The 19,144-nt window shown below is 32.1% G+C and overlaps 2 protein-coding genes across 2 annotated transcripts; both read left to right on the top strand.

Annotated features, from left to right (window-relative positions):
- The first annotated feature begins 959 nt into the window (after positions 1–959).
- On the top strand, positions 960–8,250 carry LOC114389195 (U11/U12 small nuclear ribonucleoprotein 65 kDa protein-like). The gene is made up of 11 exons (XM_028349817.1): positions 960–1,307; positions 2,898–2,969; positions 3,256–3,483; positions 4,285–4,366; positions 4,504–4,683; positions 5,049–5,213; positions 5,299–5,469; positions 6,730–6,817; positions 7,014–7,072; positions 7,286–7,351; positions 7,628–8,250. The coding sequence occupies exons 1-11, from the start codon at positions 1,132–1,134 to the stop codon at positions 7,709–7,711; spliced, it is 1,371 nt and encodes a 456-aa protein (XP_028205618.1). The 5' UTR covers positions 960–1,131; the 3' UTR covers positions 7,712–8,250.
- Positions 8,251–15,391: 7,141 nt separating this feature from the next.
- LOC114391193 (thioredoxin-like 1-1, chloroplastic) lies at positions 15,392–17,869 on the top strand. The gene is made up of 4 exons (XM_028352220.1): positions 15,392–15,788; positions 16,406–16,582; positions 16,706–16,870; positions 17,309–17,869. The coding sequence occupies exons 1-4, from the start codon at positions 15,513–15,515 to the stop codon at positions 17,588–17,590; spliced, it is 900 nt and encodes a 299-aa protein (XP_028208021.1). The 5' UTR covers positions 15,392–15,512; the 3' UTR covers positions 17,591–17,869.
- The last annotated feature ends 1,275 nt before the right edge of the window (positions 17,870–19,144 follow it).

The raw sequence follows: 19,144 nt of genomic DNA, 5'->3' as shown, positions 1-19,144 counted from the left end.
CTAAATTGACAACAAGTGTAAAGTACATGAACCAAATTAGTCATTTACCCTAATGGTTCGTTTGGTAGAGAGAAAAAAGGGTGAAAAAAGTGAAATAAACAATAAAATTGAGCAAAGACACCAAAAGGGCACCACTCTCCACGACGCAGAGCTTCTCCTTCCTACCATGTGGCACAATGCGACAACCACAACCTTGGTTGCTTCTCATTAGCCCTCCAAATCCAATAATTGCAAAAGCATAAAACAACTCATAAACCCTCAAAGATATAGTGCAACAAACAGAACCATTCGGCTCACTAGATTCCATCAAAATTGTTTGGGTTACCTACTTGACCATGGGGTGCCAAAATGAGTCCAAAACCATGGGTCAACCTGACCCACCATGGGTCTTGGCCAGACCCAAAAAAGGAAAAAAAAGTTACAATTGACTGTATAAACTTGACCCAACCCACTTACATCCTAGCCCATCGAGACTGAACTTGTGGTGGGTCGGATTGACCCACTTAAAAAAAATAACTTATTAGAATTTTGTAATATTTTAAGACTTTAAAGTGTTTTATTTATTTAACTAAAAATAGAGCAAAATTCACGTAAAATACATTTTTAATATTTTGTAATATTGTTCAATATTATTTAATTAGTGTTTTGTTGAAGATTATTTTTTAAAATTTTATTATTGTTAGGTTTTTAGCTTGTAATAATATGTCATATTGTGGTGTGTGAATAATAAAAGATTTAATTTAACTAATACTTTTTAAATTTATCCAAATTTATTTTTCTAAAAAAATTACTTTAGATGAATTGCTGGATTAACCCGTTTAACCCACAATTTCTTGTGGGTTGCATCAAGTCATTTTTTTTTCTTTTAGAATTAATCTTTTAAGTGACTGATGTTGAGCTAACCCGTTTATAAAATGGGTCGAGCCCAATGGGCCAGGCCAACTTGTTTTTAACAGCTCTAACTTAACCGATCTAGTAGCTACGCTAACCTGGTCAAGCTATCGGATTGCGGGAGAACCGGTCGGTCGGTGCGGTTTTCACCACAGTGGTTTGGGCATTTGAATTCACCTTCTCCTTCTTCCCCTGTGCCCAGAAAAAAGAAGGTGGTAGCAGTTGGTGACATTTCATTTGATGGCTTGCAGTCAGTTTGCGTTTCAGGGCACAGAGTCAAAGCCTTGTGACGCGGAATCAGCAGTGCCGGTGACCCTTTTGATTAAGCACTTGCCAGAAGCCATTCCTCACGACACCCTTTCTCGAATCTTTGCCAATTTCGGCGCTTCCTTTGTTCGCCCTTGCTCTAGCGCCAGGTATTCACCTTTCAACTTTCCCAACATTTCTCTCTCTTTTCGCAATTTTAGTTGAAGCTCTTGGATGCTTTTTGAACATGACCATGTTTAACGTTTTTATCACTATTGTGCTGTCAAGTCAGTTTCTTTTTTACTTTTTTTTTTATGGGCAAATGTTAGTTTATTAGTTTTGTTATAGATGCCAGTTTGGGGGATTCAAACTCAGGACCTCTCCCCCCTCCCTTCACCTTTCCCCAATCACTAGATTAACCTTATAACTCTGTGATATCAGTTTCTTAGTTTATTTGTAGTTGTCGTTTTTTTATCGGCAAATGTTATTTTGCTAGAAAGTTAGTTTTGTTATCAGAGGGAATTAAACCCGCCCACGACCTTTTCCCTTCTCCCTTAACCATTCAACCCAGCTTATATCTCTATAGTTTATTTGTAGTGATAGCAATATTTCAATGTTGATACGGATCCTTTAAATTGGACATAGCGAGAATGAAAATACAAATAGGAGGGATTTGATGAAATGGTAGGGAGGTTGAATAGAAGAAGTAACTAGTGGAATGTGAGTTTGTAAGGCTTTAAATTATGATCGTGGTATTGTCGCAATCCTTGATTTTTGTGGAAAATTTTGGACAAATGTAGCCAATGTGGCTGCAATTGGGGTCACACGGTGTTCAAAAACCTTGATGTTGATCACAACTGTTTTTCAAAGCCTTCTGTGTTTGTATTAAAGACATGATGTATAGTTCTTCATTTCAGGCAGCGGCGGAGCCTTAGAGTGGGATTGTGTTTTAACATTGGCAGATGCACTATATGTTATGTGAATTGCTTATGTGTCTTTTACTTTGCATGCTGTGTTTGGTTATTTGTGGCCTCATGAAATGAATCCAAAGAATAGGAGAATTTTTTTGGTGGCTGAATGATCACAGGGCTAGTTAAATTTAAAGGAGTTCAACAATTATTGACTATAAAAGAAAAAAAAACAAAATTTTATATTTCTTTATAGGAAAGAAACCATCCTCTCATTCTCCCTACTATTTCCACCTTTTGGTCGTTATTTTTTACCCTTTCAAGAGTTTAATCTTGCTTAGTAGTGAAAGCCATCTAAAAATTGTAATAGTGTGACAGTGTGTTTGGCTGCACATCATGTGTGTTGTATCAAAGCGAAATATACTAGCTTCTGCTTTATTTTAATGGATTGGATGTTAAAATTTGCTAATAATACGTGCATTTAGAAAGCGTAACCAGACACACACTAAGTTCATTGAAGTAATAATTTCTTTACTTATTTGTGCTATCATATCTCAGAGAGAACTATGTATTGGATGCAACTTTATAGGTCTCCAGCTCATTAATCTACCTTTGTTTTTAATTGTGAGCCTCAACTTTATATTCCTTTATGTTTTACTGCTAAACTACTGTGCTACTTGAACCTCGTTTTTGTCCTTGGTGGTGCTTCCAGTTCATTCATACATGTTCTTTATTCAAGGGCGTGGAAGATTTGAGTGGCATTTGGCCAATTTATAGTTTTTGTTCCAACTTATTTCTGTTCAGCAATACTTCCAAATGATGCTTTAATCTTAAATTCTTGATTTAATGCAGGTTGAGAAATTGTGCTTTTGCGGATTTCAAAAATGAGATTGTGGCATCTCAAGCACAACGACAACTAAATGGGTATTATTAATTGAATCATTTTCATACAGCATACTTTTATTTATTTCAAATATAGAAATAATTTGGCTCCATATTTGAAGAGATAACCTTGGTATACAGTATTCTTATTTGGCTTTACATTGCAGTAATCTATTCTGATATCTTTTTTAATCGGTTCCTGATTTTGCAACACTATAAAGAAAATATATATAAATAAATTCATGATGAGTCAAAGATAAAACCATAAAATATTTCAGAAGCTAAATGATTTAAATGATCATATCTTTATTTGCTTGGGGTTGATCAGGTTGAGATTTCTTGGTAAAGTCTTGTCAGCAGAGAGAGCTAGTAACCCAACTGAGAATGGTGAAAAAAGTAGCGGAGACCAGCTGGGAAAGGACCCTAAAACATCAATGCTGATGAATGCAAATGTAACCAAACCTATTGATGGAGATACAAAATCAGGAGGCCTCCCTATTCCTGAACCTATTGCTGATAGACTTGGTGTCAATTATCCATTTCCTCCACATCTTGAGTATGCTGCTTCTTCTTACTCTGCAGTTGTTAATATTTGTTGCTTTTATTGAAGTAGGATGCTAAAGGGATGCCAGCCTGCCAGGTGCACAAATATGAAAAATAATTTAACAAAATGAATGACTCATGACTAAAAAATGAAAGAAAATTATTGTAAATTCAGAGGAAAAGGATAAGAAGTCTATGGTTATTTATTGTTGAGGATGATGGGGTATAGTCTTGAATCAATTTGAAAGAATTATTCTAAGAATTTTGTGCAACTTAATTTATTTGTGTAATGTCATGGTAGCCCATTTTACTTGACACCATTCTTCTCGCAAGTATCGTGTCTTGAATATAGAACATTTTAAAGAATAAACAGTCTAATATCTATATGTTCTCCCTCTTCCTCTGAATTTTCTTACTCTCCCTTAACATCTTTGACTGTTTTTTTTATTGCATGTGGTTCAATAATAATATATTAGGCAAAGTGTAATGTCATTGCAAACTGCAATACTATCTAATGTGTACAATTCTTTTTTTTATTATATAAAAAATCTAATTTCTGGTGATTATTTCTGCCCATTTTATTGCTTTAGGTGTTACATTTGGCCATTTGGGGTGGAAACTTGAAAAGAAAACCATGGATGGGTTTACCAAATGTTATTCCATGGGAAAATCTTACTGAATAAAGTTAGTTTTTAGTATCCTAATATTAATCATGGATGATATTATATATGATGATAACTTTTTAAAAACCATCTTTGCAGTGTAGTACCATTTTGTTTGGTTTGCATATAATTTAACAAAACTTGTTTTCCAGGTATGCTTACCCTCCGCCTGATGGAAATATATTGACCAATATTGTGAATGCTCTAATTGCTGTTCCCCGCTTTTACACTCAGGTTGTTCCAATATTAGTACAGGCTGCTAGGATTTATTGGTTTCGTTTTCAATCACCTGTAACTTTTTTTCTGTGTGCTTGTTTTGTGCTGAACTGACCACAAATAGTAATCATATTGATTGTACCTCTCTTATACAGGTTCTACACTTGATGAACAAAATGAACATCCCAGCTCCATTTCGTATGGCACTGCCCACACCTCCATTACCTCCAGAGGTACCAGCACTGCCACCACCTCCACCTGCACCAACTGTAACTGTGAATCCTCGGTCTGCAGATCTGTCTAGTGGCGAATCGGAGATGGAATCTTCAGATGAGGTAACATCTTCACTGCTTTCAGAATTGGTTACATCCTTTATAATCGAATATGCAGATTGCCTAAATATGTAAGAATTGGTATAAAACATGTTCTTTTTTTATCCACCTAAAAGTCTAATGTTATGCATTTAAGGTAATATTTAATTGATTTTCATATTCTTTTCTTATCGCTGCACAATATACTTACGCTGCACTAGTGCACTTTCAAGCTGTCGTTATGTTTTAATTTGAAAACATTATTATTGAAACATAAATTATTTTACTAGTGAATATCAAACTATAAAATTATGATGCCATTAGGAGATATCTTTTTCCTATCTTTTTAGTCAAATTGTTATTATTGGAAATTAATAACAAGTTTTTAGGAGGTTGAAGCAAGAACAAAAAAGTCTGGACAAAAGCGTGCCAGGCGTGAGACCATTGTTGGCCCTGCTATTGATAAGGGTGTGGCTCATGAGTCTGTTGGAGTAAAACCAGCCACCTTGGTTCCAAAGGAAATCCCTGTGATAAAAAAGAACCATGTCTTAAAGGTATTTCTTGTGCAGAGATTATTTTTGGAGAACAAATTAACAATATTTTCAGCTCTTTATTTTTGTTTGCGTTATGATTTTACAGATAAACATTGTTCCCAAAGCAACAGTGAAAGAACATAAAGATGATGACACAACACAAGAGTTACAAGAGCCAGAAAAAGATGTTCCAGATCCTAACAAATTTTTTACTCCAGATGAATTAGAGAGAGGAAAGCTTCCTCCTGAGGAAATCTTATCCCTTCCAATGTTTAAGGTATGGATATAAAATATCTGCATTTACATTTCCATTCCACTACTATATGCCCAACAAGAAGAAGCAAGCTTTACACCAGTCTATGTGGAAATCATACATTCACCGTGCAGTCAAAGTTATTTTCCAATTTAGTCTCTACTAGTTGATTCAAAGACAATTTTGTCAACGTCATAAAAAATCATGGTTTATTATATGTGGCTGAGGACTAATTGTGGCATTTCACTGCTGCAACTGTCGTGTTCTGCATTGGTTTATAAATAAGAACAATTTGCTTCAAAACTCTATAAGAAAACACAATACACTTGGCTTAAGGAATTTGCCTGCTGTTTTATTTTTGTTATTTTGTATATGATATTAATATTAATGTTCTGTTGCTGGATGTAATTTGTATCACAAATTCACAATGTCATATCCTGCATGTAGGTTGTATTTCTTTAACTTTGTAGAGTAGTAATATACTAATATTAACCAAAATTTTCACAAGAACTTGAGTTATTGAGTCTAATAGAAGGCTAGATGTAGTCATACTCATATCTATAACTTATAAGCTGATTGGGCTTGTTTGGATTGGAAAAATGTTTTTTCTTGCATTTCCATTTTCCTGTTTTCACAAACAATTATAAAAAAAACCATCTTATTTTCATTTTGTTTCCCTGTTTCCACCACATCCGGTACAAATACACAGAAGCAAGAAACAAAATGAAAATAAGGTGACATTTTTGTAATTATATGTGAAAACAGGAATTACAAAAAGAAAAAGTTTTCTCCAGACTAAACAAGTCCTAAATATCTGTTTGGATTATTTTCCATTAGATGATTACCTGAAAGCATGGGTAAATAGGATGGGTTTTGAATCAGCTTTTGCACTAGCATGCTTGATCTTTTTGCAATAGCAGGGGAAAAAAGATTTAGATTTTGTTTACCTTTGAAAACTATCCTGTCTCTATAATGGGTACCATTTTTGTGAGCTTGCACATATAAATTTAAGAGTAGCTTGGATTTCCCCGTCTTGATCTTTTAGAATCCCTTGACAAATTTTTTCATGATTTGTTTAAGCTGCACATCCCCAATGTAAGTATTCTTCATGTTTTCCTCATGACCTTTGAGGCTTGATTCTCAGCATCTCACCTTATTTCTCCTACGGTTAGTTATGACTTATGAAAGGTCTATCAAGAAATAATTTATCAGAGCTTCTATAGTGCACATATTTATCCTTTTGCGACTTTCTTGAACTGATGGATTGTGTTGTGCAATGTGCAGAACTATACAGCTGGAAATCCTGCTCCTGTGTTGTATATTAAGAATTTGGCAAAAGATGTGATTGCTGATGATTTCTATTTTATATTTGGTGAGCTCTCAAGACTTTTACTGGATTCAAGTTTTGTTTAATAGTCTTCACTTGCAATTTGAATGCTTTACATCTAAAAATGAAATAATGATGTTATAAAAAAACCAAAATGAAACAATATTCTGAGATTTACATATTATATATTGTACGAATGTTAACTCCACAGTTTACATTTATCTTTCTTTCATTGCTATAGGGTCCTTGTTTGGAAGTATTGAGGCTGCTAAGTCTGGTCTTCAAGTCAAACTGATGCAGGTAAGGTCTTCATTATTCCATAATCAACTTTCCTATTGATGCTATGCAAAAAAGAGATCCAAAATAAGCATTGCCTATTTATAAGATTATCCAGTTGATTAACATGCTGGTGTGCTGACTCAACTTGTCAACTGACCAGTATTTATATCCTCATGAAAGTTTTGTAATAGCATATTTGTGAGCCTGAAACTGACAGCTAGTTTTGAATTTCAGGAAGGACGAATGAGGGGTCAAGCGTTTATAACGTTTCCCTCAATTGAGTTGGCTCATCATGCTTTAGTATGTTTCTCACACGAGATTGGTTTTACTGCTTTTAATTGTTTGCTGAAAAAAATGATGTTTTATTCAAGATGATTTTGTTCGGATATTTCTTTCCTTTTCTATTGTAGTCTTTTTTGTATGTTTGTGGGTGGATTGTTACTGCAGCATGTGTAGTTTGACATGCTAATAATTGTTTTATATTTTCATGAACTGTCCCAACAAGAATTTTTTCATGAAGTTATTTACTTGTTTGTGTTATTAATGGTTTATATTGCATGTTACCATTGGTTGCAGAATCTAGTGAATGGATATGTATTAAAAGGCAAGCCAATGATCATCCAGTTTGGTCGAAATCCTGCTGCTGCTAAGGCAACCTAAATCTATGGACACAGGAATTGCTCATTGCTTGATTGCACGTATAACAGATGGTTAATGATGCATTCTTCATTCACTCCTGGGAGAGGACTCTGCATTAGACCACTGCCGCCACCACCACCTTCAGGAATGCCAGTGATATGGATGCTGGCATGTACATTCTCCTTGGGAATATGAATGCTATATGAATCTAGAGTCACATTGCTGGCTAGAGGCGTTGGAAATGCAGATCACGGTCATTGCAGAAAACATCGTGTATAGGAACAATTTTTTTTTATTAAATGTATTGCACATTCAAATAAGAGGATCCTCTTGGTTAAATTAAGAAGGAAATACATATTTTTTTGGTTCATTTTCCGCTGTGGAAACAAAAATATAGGAAACTTGGATCCAGACAACGTTACACAATTCTGGTTCTGACAACAATGGCTCCGACAACATGGACATTGCATTAGGTTTAGATAATTTTTTTGTTAACAGGCTAGTAATTGGCACATTTTCTTCCAAGAAAAATCTAGTCAGTTGCAGCTTGTCATCGCCAACATATATCTGTATTACGTTGGAGGTTTTTCTTTTGACAGAGATGAAAATGAGTTCTCTGAGCCGTTGGATCGAAATTAATAATTGAAATTTAAACATAAAATTGAGTCACGGGAACTCCTTTTGTTTCTTTCTTTGCTTTCTCTTCATCATCCTTCTCTATCTCCTTCCCTAGCCTAACTATGTTTGCTGAAAATTACAGGGTTTGCGAAATTTCTTTTGATATCCAGAAAAATAAAAATAATCATACGTCAATTTCCTAGCACAAAGTTGTTGATATTCTCTTGGAGCTGCACATATTCAAATCTTTGTAAAGAGTATTTCTAAAGAAGCTATGAAAAAAATGTGGCTTAGCAAATCTTCAAAGAATATCAGATGAGCCTGTGAGGGCATGTTGATGAGGAAACTAATTTTCATCATCCAACTACAAATGCTTAATAAGATTACAATTTATAAAATCAGTCTTGTGTGATTAAGATAAATATAACTTATGTAGTCTATTTTGCCAGGATAATATTAATGTCACTCACTTGCTGCTGCCATGCTTTGTAAACCATCTTAACAAGCTCATAAAATTTTGACTTTCCACTTGTATTAAGACTGTCAGAAAGGGCAGAAAATCTGGACAAAGGCAAGGTACAAAGAGACAGTTAAATGATTTAGGGTATGCTTGAAATAGGGGATCATGATCAACGTCAATCCACTAATAGTGTGTTTGGTTGCATGTTGTCGATTTGATATTCCACGTTTAACCAGAAGCTATTGGTTATAGCTTCCACGTTTTTGGGATAAATTAATGTAACTCTTTACTTTGTGATGAGTTTCCAAACATGCACTAAGAGAGAAGAATGGTGGAAGTAAGAATGGGCAGAAACAAACACACTCTTAGTAGCTCTGCTAAATAATGAAAAACAGTAGAAGCAGTGGTGGACCTACAGTCAGCCGAGGATGTGCATTTGCATCCCCTCATTTTTTAAAATTCATTAAATTTGTATATAAAATCTTATATTTTTATATTTTATTTCATTTATATTTATATAATTGAACCCACTGATTTTATTTTTTATAATTTACACCCACTGACTTAGGGTCTTGGATCCGCCACTGAGTAGAAGTAATGCCCCAAAAACAAAGAATGGTGGAAGCATGCCATTTCTGCTCGGAGGCTAGGAAGATGGATGACCAACAAAATCTTTGCAATACTGTTGGTTAATGATCTCAGCCATTTCTTTAAGACTGAAAACATTGGAAAATCAATAGATAGTTTAATGAGTTTGTAGAACTTTCAAAAGATGAGACAAAAAGTAAAATGAAAACTGCATTTTTCATAATGCAGATAAAAGACTGTCCGCTATCATATGATTTGCTTACTATATAATAGATCAACAAGGTAAAAACAAAGAAAAGGAGGTACAAATGGTTTTACTGAAAACTACAAATATTAGATCAAGATACAAACTGATAATTCTTTACAGCACAAAATCTATTTGATCTCACAAATTATTACATAACAATAGAGAGAGACATTCACGGTGAAAATGATCTGAACTTGTGTTATTTTTAGTAAAATTGATGGTATTCTACAATGCATTATAGTTGTATAGATGAGTTATTTATCTTTATTTTGTAGATCTTATAATTTAACATAAATTTAAATATTTTTACAAAAATTCACTCCATTTGTTAAAATTGATAAAATGAGTGTTTAACTTAATGTTATTGATCTTACAACTGCGGGAACATATGTTATTTATGATATAAATGTTTTAAGCATGGTTGCTTATACAAACTATTAGGAATGAAAGAAATGAACGATAGTTTTCGAATTCATTCAATTCATTCATTAATCAAAGTATTACAAAGTTGATGTATTTATACAAAGATAGAAAATAACTAACTTGAGTAACCAACACTAACTTACTCAAATAACTTCTAGTAACTAACTAAATTAATTTTATGTCTAATACACCCCGCAAGCTGGAATGTGTTGAAAACACTTCTAGCTTGGAGAATACAATACATCAACATTAAAGAAGAAAGATAAAAGAAAAAAGAAAAAAAATTGAAAACGGGAAATAAAACGAAACATGTCGGAAATGCATTGATCAAAATAAAAACTTCGAGAAATCTTCGACCAACTTCGACGGCTTCCAAGAGTCCAAAGCAAGCATCAAATCTTGTTGGCAAAAAACTTTGGTGACGAAAGACAAGAAATTGTAACCAACACCCTTGAAGAGGTATCACAATGTGGTGGCATAAACGAGCACCGCAACCGGTCTACGCCAATTCATCCACAACACCACATCAACAACTAAGCCTTTGTCGAAAACACGATGAAAGGATGAGAAACTAAGACAATGCCAATATTTTCAGAAGAATGAAGAACGAAGGGGTTAGAATCATCAATGGCAGCCATGGTCATGAGAGAAAAAAAAAAAAACCAACCAAACATCCGAAAGGTCTTCTTAAAAAATGATTCATAAGTGGGTGGTCTACCCAGTTATATAAGAACTTAATCATCAATGACACCCACTGATTTTATTCATGATCAACCAGACATTCGAAAGGTCCCCTTAAAAAAATGATTCATAAGGGGGTGATCTACCCTTAATCATGAATGTGAACCACCCGATGTGGGACTCGCAACATGCCCCCTCGAGTCAGGGCTCGAAGCCACAAAGCAAGGGCTAACAGTATTATCTACACCACCGGGTAGAACCATAAATAGCTTCAATAGGAAGCAAGAGACACGGAAGCAAAAACTTTTGATACCATATTAGGAATGAAAGAAATGAACGATAGTTTTCGAATTCATTCAATTCATTCATTGATCAAAGTATTACAAATTTGATATATTTATACAAAGATAAAAAATAACTAACTTGAGTAACTAACACTAACTTATTCAAATAACTTCTAGTAACTATAACTTGAGTAACCAACTAACTTACTCAAATAACTTCTAGTAACTAACTAAATTAATTTTATATCTAATACAAACAATTATACTTATATAAGCATTTTCATGTGATATACTCCAATAAAAAAATAACTCATGTAAACATTTTATTGGAGATGCTCTAAAAGATTTGTTTATTATGATTTGTGAGAGATGAAAATTAATGATAGCCGAAATATACCGGAAGGATTCACAAAAGTAGAAAAGAAAGAAATTCTCTTTTATGTAACTCAACGACAACAAAAAAGAAACATTTGATGATATATAAGGTGTTTCAATCTCGCCATTAGTTTTTTAAAACTTTCATTTTATATTAAAAAAATTATATGAATGAGATTGAATAAAATGTTAGCTAGGATCTCATGCATGGTAATCTCACCGCACAACATCCATATTCTTGAAAAATACAGGGTTTGTGAAATGTCTTTTGACTTTTAGAAGATTTTCTTCACGTGAATTTCCTGCCACAAAGCTCTTAATAACCTCTTGGAGCCGTTTGCATTCAAATCTTTATTAAAAGCATTTCTAAAGCTGCCACACATAATTTGTGGCTTAGCTATCTTCAAATTAAGAATATCACGCGGGGGCATAAGGGCATATTAATGAGGAAACTAACTTTTATCATCCAACTACAAATGCATCGATAAGATCACAATTTAAGTAAAATCAAACCTTGTATGATTAAGATATATGTGACTTCAATAGTATATTTCGTCCTCATAACATGAATTCTAGTACCCCCAAAAAAAAAATCATTGCATCACTGTAGGTCAATAATCTCAGCCACTTCCTTTAAGGCTTCAAAAAGCATTGGAAAATCAATAAATAGTTTAATGGGTTAGCAAAACTTTCAAAAGATGAGACAAAAAATTAAAATTAATTTTTTATTTTCATAATGCTGATGGAGGTTGTCTGATATCATATGATTTACTATATAATAGATCGACTAGGCAAAAACATATAAATGGAGGTTCACAGACAAATATTAGATCAAGATACATACTGGTAATTGGTAAATTAAGAAGGTTCCTGAAAATGCAAGGATTCAGTAATCTCAGGGTATGCAGGAAGGATAGGTTCCAGTTGAGGCTGGAAAAGGAAAGTCGTTTGACTTAAGTGACACAATTAATATATTTTTGGAGATTAAAATATATTAAATCGTTAAATTTAGGTACTAAAGTAATAATACAGACATTATTATGAACTTTTTGAAATTTTATTACTTTTAGGAACCAAAATTCACAATGTCTCATATTCTTATGAATAAAATCGGTCCTTTTTTTATCATTAAATTTGTCATTTACCTTCAAACTTCTAACATTTTACCAATTCTTGAATCATATATTATCAATGTAAGAGCATGCTTGGTTTATAGTTGCAAAATTATGTTTCGAAAAAAATAATTTTAGCAGCGGATTAGAACCTTTATTTTTGCATTCATTTTATTTTTATCCGTTGAATTTGTATTGAAAGGTATGCTTCAATATGTGTAACTTCAAATTAAACATGCACTAAGCCAACTATCACAATGTCACGTGAATAGTCTATGCCAAGATTTTGTCTAACATCAATAATTTGCGTACATGTATTGTCACATCACCACGTAAGAATTAACCTTTAATAATAAATAATAGGTAATCAACTAGTAATAGGAGTGATTGATTTTAAAAATTAGAAAATTATGTATACACAATAAAAAAAGAAAACTAAAATAGCAAGTAATATACCTTAGTCGATTAAACATGTGTGAGTTATTGTTTCCACCTAGTATTTATTTTTTATTAATTCAAATTAAAAAAAGAACTAAAATATCATTGCGTTAAAATAAAAATAAAAAATATCATAATGATTGTATTCATAATTTTCTTTAGTAAAAATATACTTGTAGTTAAAGTGGAAATTGATCATTTAGAGGTAAGAAGTTCTTTTTTTTTTTTTTAAAAAAAAAGAGCAATTCCATACGTCAATGTATAAATTGTCATTTGATTAAGGGTGAATATATCCACTTATTTAAAGCTTGTGTTTTAAATGGATAGGACTAGGGGTGGACTCACCAAAAAAAATTAGAGGGGACAAATATAACCTAGATAATTTTATAATAAAAATCTACATTAACTATTTATTTATAAAAAAAAATCTAAAATCTATTAAAACAAATTATGATGAATGCCTTGTTCAACTTAATATTTATTTTTATTATACTATGTTATTGTTATAAAATACTTATCAATTTTATTAAAAGACCTAATTATCCATTTTTATTGAGTTTCTTCTCTTAATCACATTTTTTTTATTCATAAAACTCAAAATTAAGATCTTATTTGATCATTACTATTTAGATCAATAATTTATTAATATTCAACTTAATATTTTGTTTGTTTTTCTATTATAAAAGTCTTAAATAAAAACAATTAATTTAATATTAAAATATTTTATCTCTGGATAGGATAATTATATGTTACAAAATAAATAAACTTTTGTTAAGTTCGTATCTAACCGTCAAACCCATAAATAAACAAACCAGTCATGAACCCAAATAATGATTTAAAAAAATATTTTTAAAAACTAAAATATCATCAAACTAAAAGATTATTTTCTCCTTCAAATTTAATCTAAAATTTATCAGATTAAGATATATCAACATTTATAATAATATTAAACACTAAATATTAAAATATTAAACTAAAATATATCAACATTTATAATAGTCTCAATAATAAAAGCATTAAAATGTCTTAACAATACTAGTTAGACCAATTACCCAGATAGTTCACGAATTCATAGATAAAATCCAATAGGTCTGGACAAATCAAACTCAAAAACTTAATAAAATTATTGGCTTAAAAAAATATATTATCCAATTATCCATGTACTTAACATGTGGATATCCACGAATTTAAGTTCATATATCCCCTCCTAAGGTTGACAAATCCAAAACAACCTAAATTCGGACGGTGATGCTGTGTCAAATTAAATCAACTAAATTACAAATTAAATACAGTCAATTCATCAACAACATTTAAATTATTTATGAATATATGTAAGGAAACTAATCAAACTAGTCCATACTATGGGAATGAATCTTTTTATGCTAATTATTTACATAATTATATTATGTAAAATTTTGTGTCGGTCTTTCTTTTAACATACATACAAGATTGAATATAATCCCCCTCATTTAATTTCTACAAAACAATAAATACAATTTTTTCACATGAAATGGTCGTATTAAAATTTAAAACTCATCGCAAAACATCCATTCACCATAAATATATTCCATGCTAGATGCTGATTCCGTCCAGCCAAAAAAAAAAAAGCTGATTCCGTCCATGTCTCATTCAATTATTCAAATAGGTAAAATTCTGGACAAAATGAAATAATTAAAAAAACATAAATAGTGAATTTGATTCCTTGAAAATATGAGATATTAATAAATGGATAGTTAAAAATTGAAAAAATCAAATTTAGTCTCTAAATATAAATTAACCTTATAGACATTTTAATAATAAATTGATTCTTAAATTTTATAATATAATATCAAATTGATTTAAAAAATATTATTTAACATTAAATTGAGTTTTAAATATTATTAAATTAATGATATAATGATGTTATAAATTTAATTATAATATTAAATTTATCGTATTTTTAAAAAAAATTAAGTTATACATTTTATTTTTCAAGGAATTAATTTTTTCACCACATCACACTTGGGACACAAATATGTTTATTTACAAAACAAAACAAGTTTATTTTTTTTTTTTACGTAATTTATCAAATCATTTGAACGGCGATGATGTTGTTGGAAGAAAAAAGAAGTGACTAAGGCCCAAGGGGCCCCTTTTATCCAAAACCATTGATCAAAACATAACGCATACGTGTCGTTACAACCTGCGGGCCCCACCACTTCATTAAACGGTCCCTTATCCAATCGCGATTGTCCACGCAACCACAACAATTCGCCGCGTGTCTCCGTATGATCACTCTCCCACCGTCCGATCCCATCACCGCGCCATCACAGCCGTCTACTAAACAATTTAACTTTATTAAATTTCTATTTCTATTTATTATTTTTCAGTTTCCACTTCAAGCCCGCAACTTTACACGTGGATCTGGCATCACTTGACACTTCTTGTGGATAAAGCTCTTCCCTTTTTTCTGCACTCTATAAAAGCATTTTTCTAATTTTCTCTCTCATTTCTTTCTCTCTTATGAAAAATCTATTGAACCCAAAAAGAGAGAACTTTTTTTCTTGGTTTGTGTTTTCATTTTGTTGTGGTTTTCTGAAGCGAAGTGAAAAATTCAATGGCGGAGGTTTTAACCAAGGCGAGTTTGGTTTCATCTTCTTGGCATGGGGTTAGTCAACGGCATCATCATCGAAGGGTTTCAACGGTTCTTTCAAATAATACATGTAGCTTCCGTTCCGGCGTGGGAAAGTTCTCTTCTTTGAAGATGAATTCTCAGGTTCTCAGATCTTGGTCCTCTTCTTCTGAGTTTCAGGGTAAAAAGCTTGTCTTTCATGTAAATAGAGGATTACCCAATAGGGTCAATTCGCGGTTGAGAGCTTCTACTGGGACTCAGGTTTGTAATATCATCCCTTATGGGTTTTGCTTTTACCCCCGAATTTAATTTGTTTTATTTTACGATTCTTGGGTTTCTTTTGTATTTTTTTATTATTGAATTAAAAAAAACCCTTTTTGTTTGTTGGAAATTTTGTTAATTTTCCTTAAATGTTTCCGGATTGGTTCTGTATTATTGTATCTTGGGAAGATTTTGTGTTTTGCTCGTGGGGTTTCTTTAAATTTCTCGTGGAATTTTGCAGATGATCTTTAGATTTTACTTTTTTTATAATTCTTTTCATGTAATTAAGACCCTTTTTGTTGTTGGAAATTTTGTCAATTTTCCTGAAACGTTTCCTAATTGCTTCTATTTTATTTTATTTTTGGAAGATTTTGTGTTTCCCCCATGGGATTTCTGGAAATTTCTTATGGAATTTTGCAGATAACCCTTAGAATTTATTTTATTTTATATTTTTGGAGTCTTTTTTTGTTTTTGTTTGAGGAATTAAGATCCGTTTGATTGTTTGAAATATTGTGAATTTCCCTGAGAAATTTTCAAATTGCTTATATTTCATTTTATTTTGGGAAGATTGTGTTTTTCTAATAGGGTTTCTGGAACATTCTTGTTGAACTTTGCAGATGAACCTTAGACTAGGGAAAGTTCAGAAATGGTGGGAAAAGGGGCTTCAACCCAACATGAAAGAGGTGACTTCAGCACAAGACTTTGTGGATTCACTGTTAAACGCAGGGGACAAGTTGGTGGTGGTTGATTTCTTCTCTCCTGGTTGTGGTGGCTGCAAAGCCCTTCATCCTAAGGTATCCTTCCACCCCTTGGCCTTGATCTAATTCACAGATCAACCCACATGACATTTTGTGATTTCATGATTGGCTAATTTATGTTGTTGTTCTGATGTTAATTTGTTTATGGTATGATGGCAGATATGCCAATTTGCAGAGATGAATCCTGATGTTCAGTTCCTTCAGGTGAACTATGAGGAGCATAAGTCCATGTGTTATAGCCTTAATGTCCATGTTCTTCCCTTCTTCCGATTCTATAGAGGCGCTCACGGTCGATTATGTAGCTTTAGCTGCACCAATGCCACGGTTAGTGTACATCCTATGTCAATTTTTTGATTCATATCTGGCTCGATAATATTATGCCTAATTTGGTTAATTTATATTATGCATGCTTGAAATCCTTTTGTTCTGTTTAGGAGATTTGACGTCCTTTTCTTGTTAACTCATTAGCTATGCATTATCGGCATTTAAGTAATTGTTCATTATTACATTGTGCCTGTTTCAACTCTTTAGGTTAAAAAAACTAACATTTGCAGATAAGAAAAAAAAAAGATTGGTTTTTTAGGAAGAGGAATTCTGTCAGCCTGAGATATAAAAAAATAAAATTAACATTTGTTGCACTACTTGAATAATAGATTTTGAAATGCATATGTTAGCTGTAGGATTGTTCATGTACTATGTTGCTTCATGGTAATATGATAGATTTCTTACTAATATCAATATTTGGTTTTGGTTTAATTACAGATCAAGAAGTTCAAAGATGCATTAGCCAAACACACCCCAGACAGATGCAGCTTAGGCCCAACCATAGGGTTAGAGGAGAAAGAACTCGAAGCTCTTGCTGCCAACAAAGATCTTTCCTTCACCTACTCACCAAAACCATTACAACCTTCACATGAAAACGAAGAGTTGGCAACCGAAACTGCTTCTGCTCCGGCTCTTGGTTCAGGATCTCTTCCTTCACCTTCAATGACCCTCAATGCTGTGGCCTCTAATGAGAGAACCTTGACCACTTCTGGGAGATGATGTGGTCAGTTTGTGAGCAAAACGCATTTTCTGACCCTATCCCTTGTACAGTGTAGATTTTGGTTTGGTGAAGATGTCATATTGATAGTGTGTATTCCTCAAAGGCATGTTTATTTTAATCCATGCCTTGCTGAGGTTAGAGAAAATTAGAAGCTGTAGGAAATTATTAGTTAATGGTATTTTTTTTTTATGTATGAGGGAATCGTTTCCTATCCTATTGTTGTAAAATGAATGCCATTTTATTCACCAATGGATATTTTGTTTCTTTTTCTAAGCCAATTACTTCTTGTGATATTTAAATTTATTTTTCACTAGTTTTGTATTTTTCTAGTTGCTGAAGTATTTATTGCCCGGTGCATGTTAAGATATGAGGTAATTGTCATATCGAAAAAAAGATGAGGTAATTGTCATATCGAAAAAAAGATATGTATGAGGGTATTGTGGTTCTGAGATCACTTTTTGGTTTGAGGGACTTCTGGATTAGTTTCTCTTACCTTTGAGGGAAGGAAATGGGATGGGCTATTTCTGTTCTCATGATTGGTGGGTAGTTGAAAAGGGAATAATATAGTTATTTTAAAGGGAATGAGCTTTCATATTATATTGTTGCCTATAAAAAAATTGTATTGTTTGTTTGAATATGCTATTTCTCATTATAAAAATTATGGGATTCTCATTCTATATCTCAGCCCAAACCCCATTTGGTTTTTCTGTTTACGATTAAAAATTGTTTGGGGTTAAGCTGTTTTTAAGTAATTACGTATGACCAAAAGAATTAGCGATGCCAATTTGAGCTTGGTCAATTTCAAATTAGGTTGGCTCAAATATAATTGAAATTGAGTTAGGCCTATTAAATATAAGAAAAATCATTGGAAAATAAGTAAAAGACGTACCGAAAAAAAATCAGTATTAAACATCATATTTTTTAGACTTTAATCAATTTATATCTTTTTAGAATCCGTCTGTTTATGTTTTTTAAATAAAGAAATGTTAAACATAATTTCTTTAACAAAATATAGTAAATGTGTAGAATTTATATAAAAAAAATCAAATTTTCCAAACCAAAAATTTCAAGACAACTATGTTAGAGCCTTCATCTGAAAGTTTATTGGCATTGAATTCAACTACTTCTCAAACACTATATATTTAGAAAATCGATCAAGAGAGTTCTTTTTAACAAAATTTATTTAGCTTTACAAAAGTAACTTATAATTATTTTTTTAAAAAAAGTCTTTTTAGTTTATCTTAATAAATTTCTTAATCAAACTTAATAATTTAACTTATTTCATTTAAAAAATAACTTATTTTGATAATGAGGTTAATTAAATCGTACTTGATAAGAAATTATAAAATAAGCACTTAATTAAAATACTTATTAAAACGCACCCTTACTTTTGTTTTTTTATCAGCAAAACGTACCCTTACTCTATCCTAATTGTAAGTGAAGATTGCATAATATCTCCACAAGGAAAGGGACAGTTATATATGAAAATGGTAATTTTAGAGGAAAAGAGAAATTTTGTGGAGTCACGTTGGCTAACATCATAAAGATATGCT

Source organism: Glycine soja, chromosome 16 (genome assembly GCF_004193775.1).
Source record: "Glycine soja cultivar W05 chromosome 16, ASM419377v2, whole genome shotgun sequence".
NCBI classification, from domain to species: domain Eukaryota; kingdom Viridiplantae; phylum Streptophyta; class Magnoliopsida; order Fabales; family Fabaceae; genus Glycine; species Glycine soja.
Note: the sequence above shows the minus strand (reverse complement) of the source record. Positions and strands in the feature narration are given on the sequence as shown.

Coding starts and splice junctions, on each gene's coding strand:
- LOC114389195 (XM_028349817.1), top strand. CDS start 1,132: ATGGCTTGCAGTCAGTTTGCGTTTCAGGGCACAGAGTCAAAGCCTTGT. Junction 1,308..2,897: donor CGCCCTTGCTCTAGCGCCAG/GTATTCACCTTT, acceptor GATTTAATGCAG/GTTGAGAAATTGTGCTTTTG. Junction 5,214..5,298: donor AAAAGAACCATGTCTTAAAG/GTATTTCTTGTG, acceptor ATGATTTTACAG/ATAAACATTGTTCCCAAAGC.
- LOC114391193 (XM_028352220.1), top strand. CDS start 15,513: ATGGCGGAGGTTTTAACCAAGGCGAGTTTGGTTTCATCTTCTTGGCAT. Junction 16,583..16,705: donor GCAAAGCCCTTCATCCTAAG/GTATCCTTCCAC, acceptor GTATGATGGCAG/ATATGCCAATTTGCAGAGAT. Junction 16,871..17,308: donor TTAGCTGCACCAATGCCACG/GTTAGTGTACAT, acceptor GTTTAATTACAG/ATCAAGAAGTTCAAAGATGC.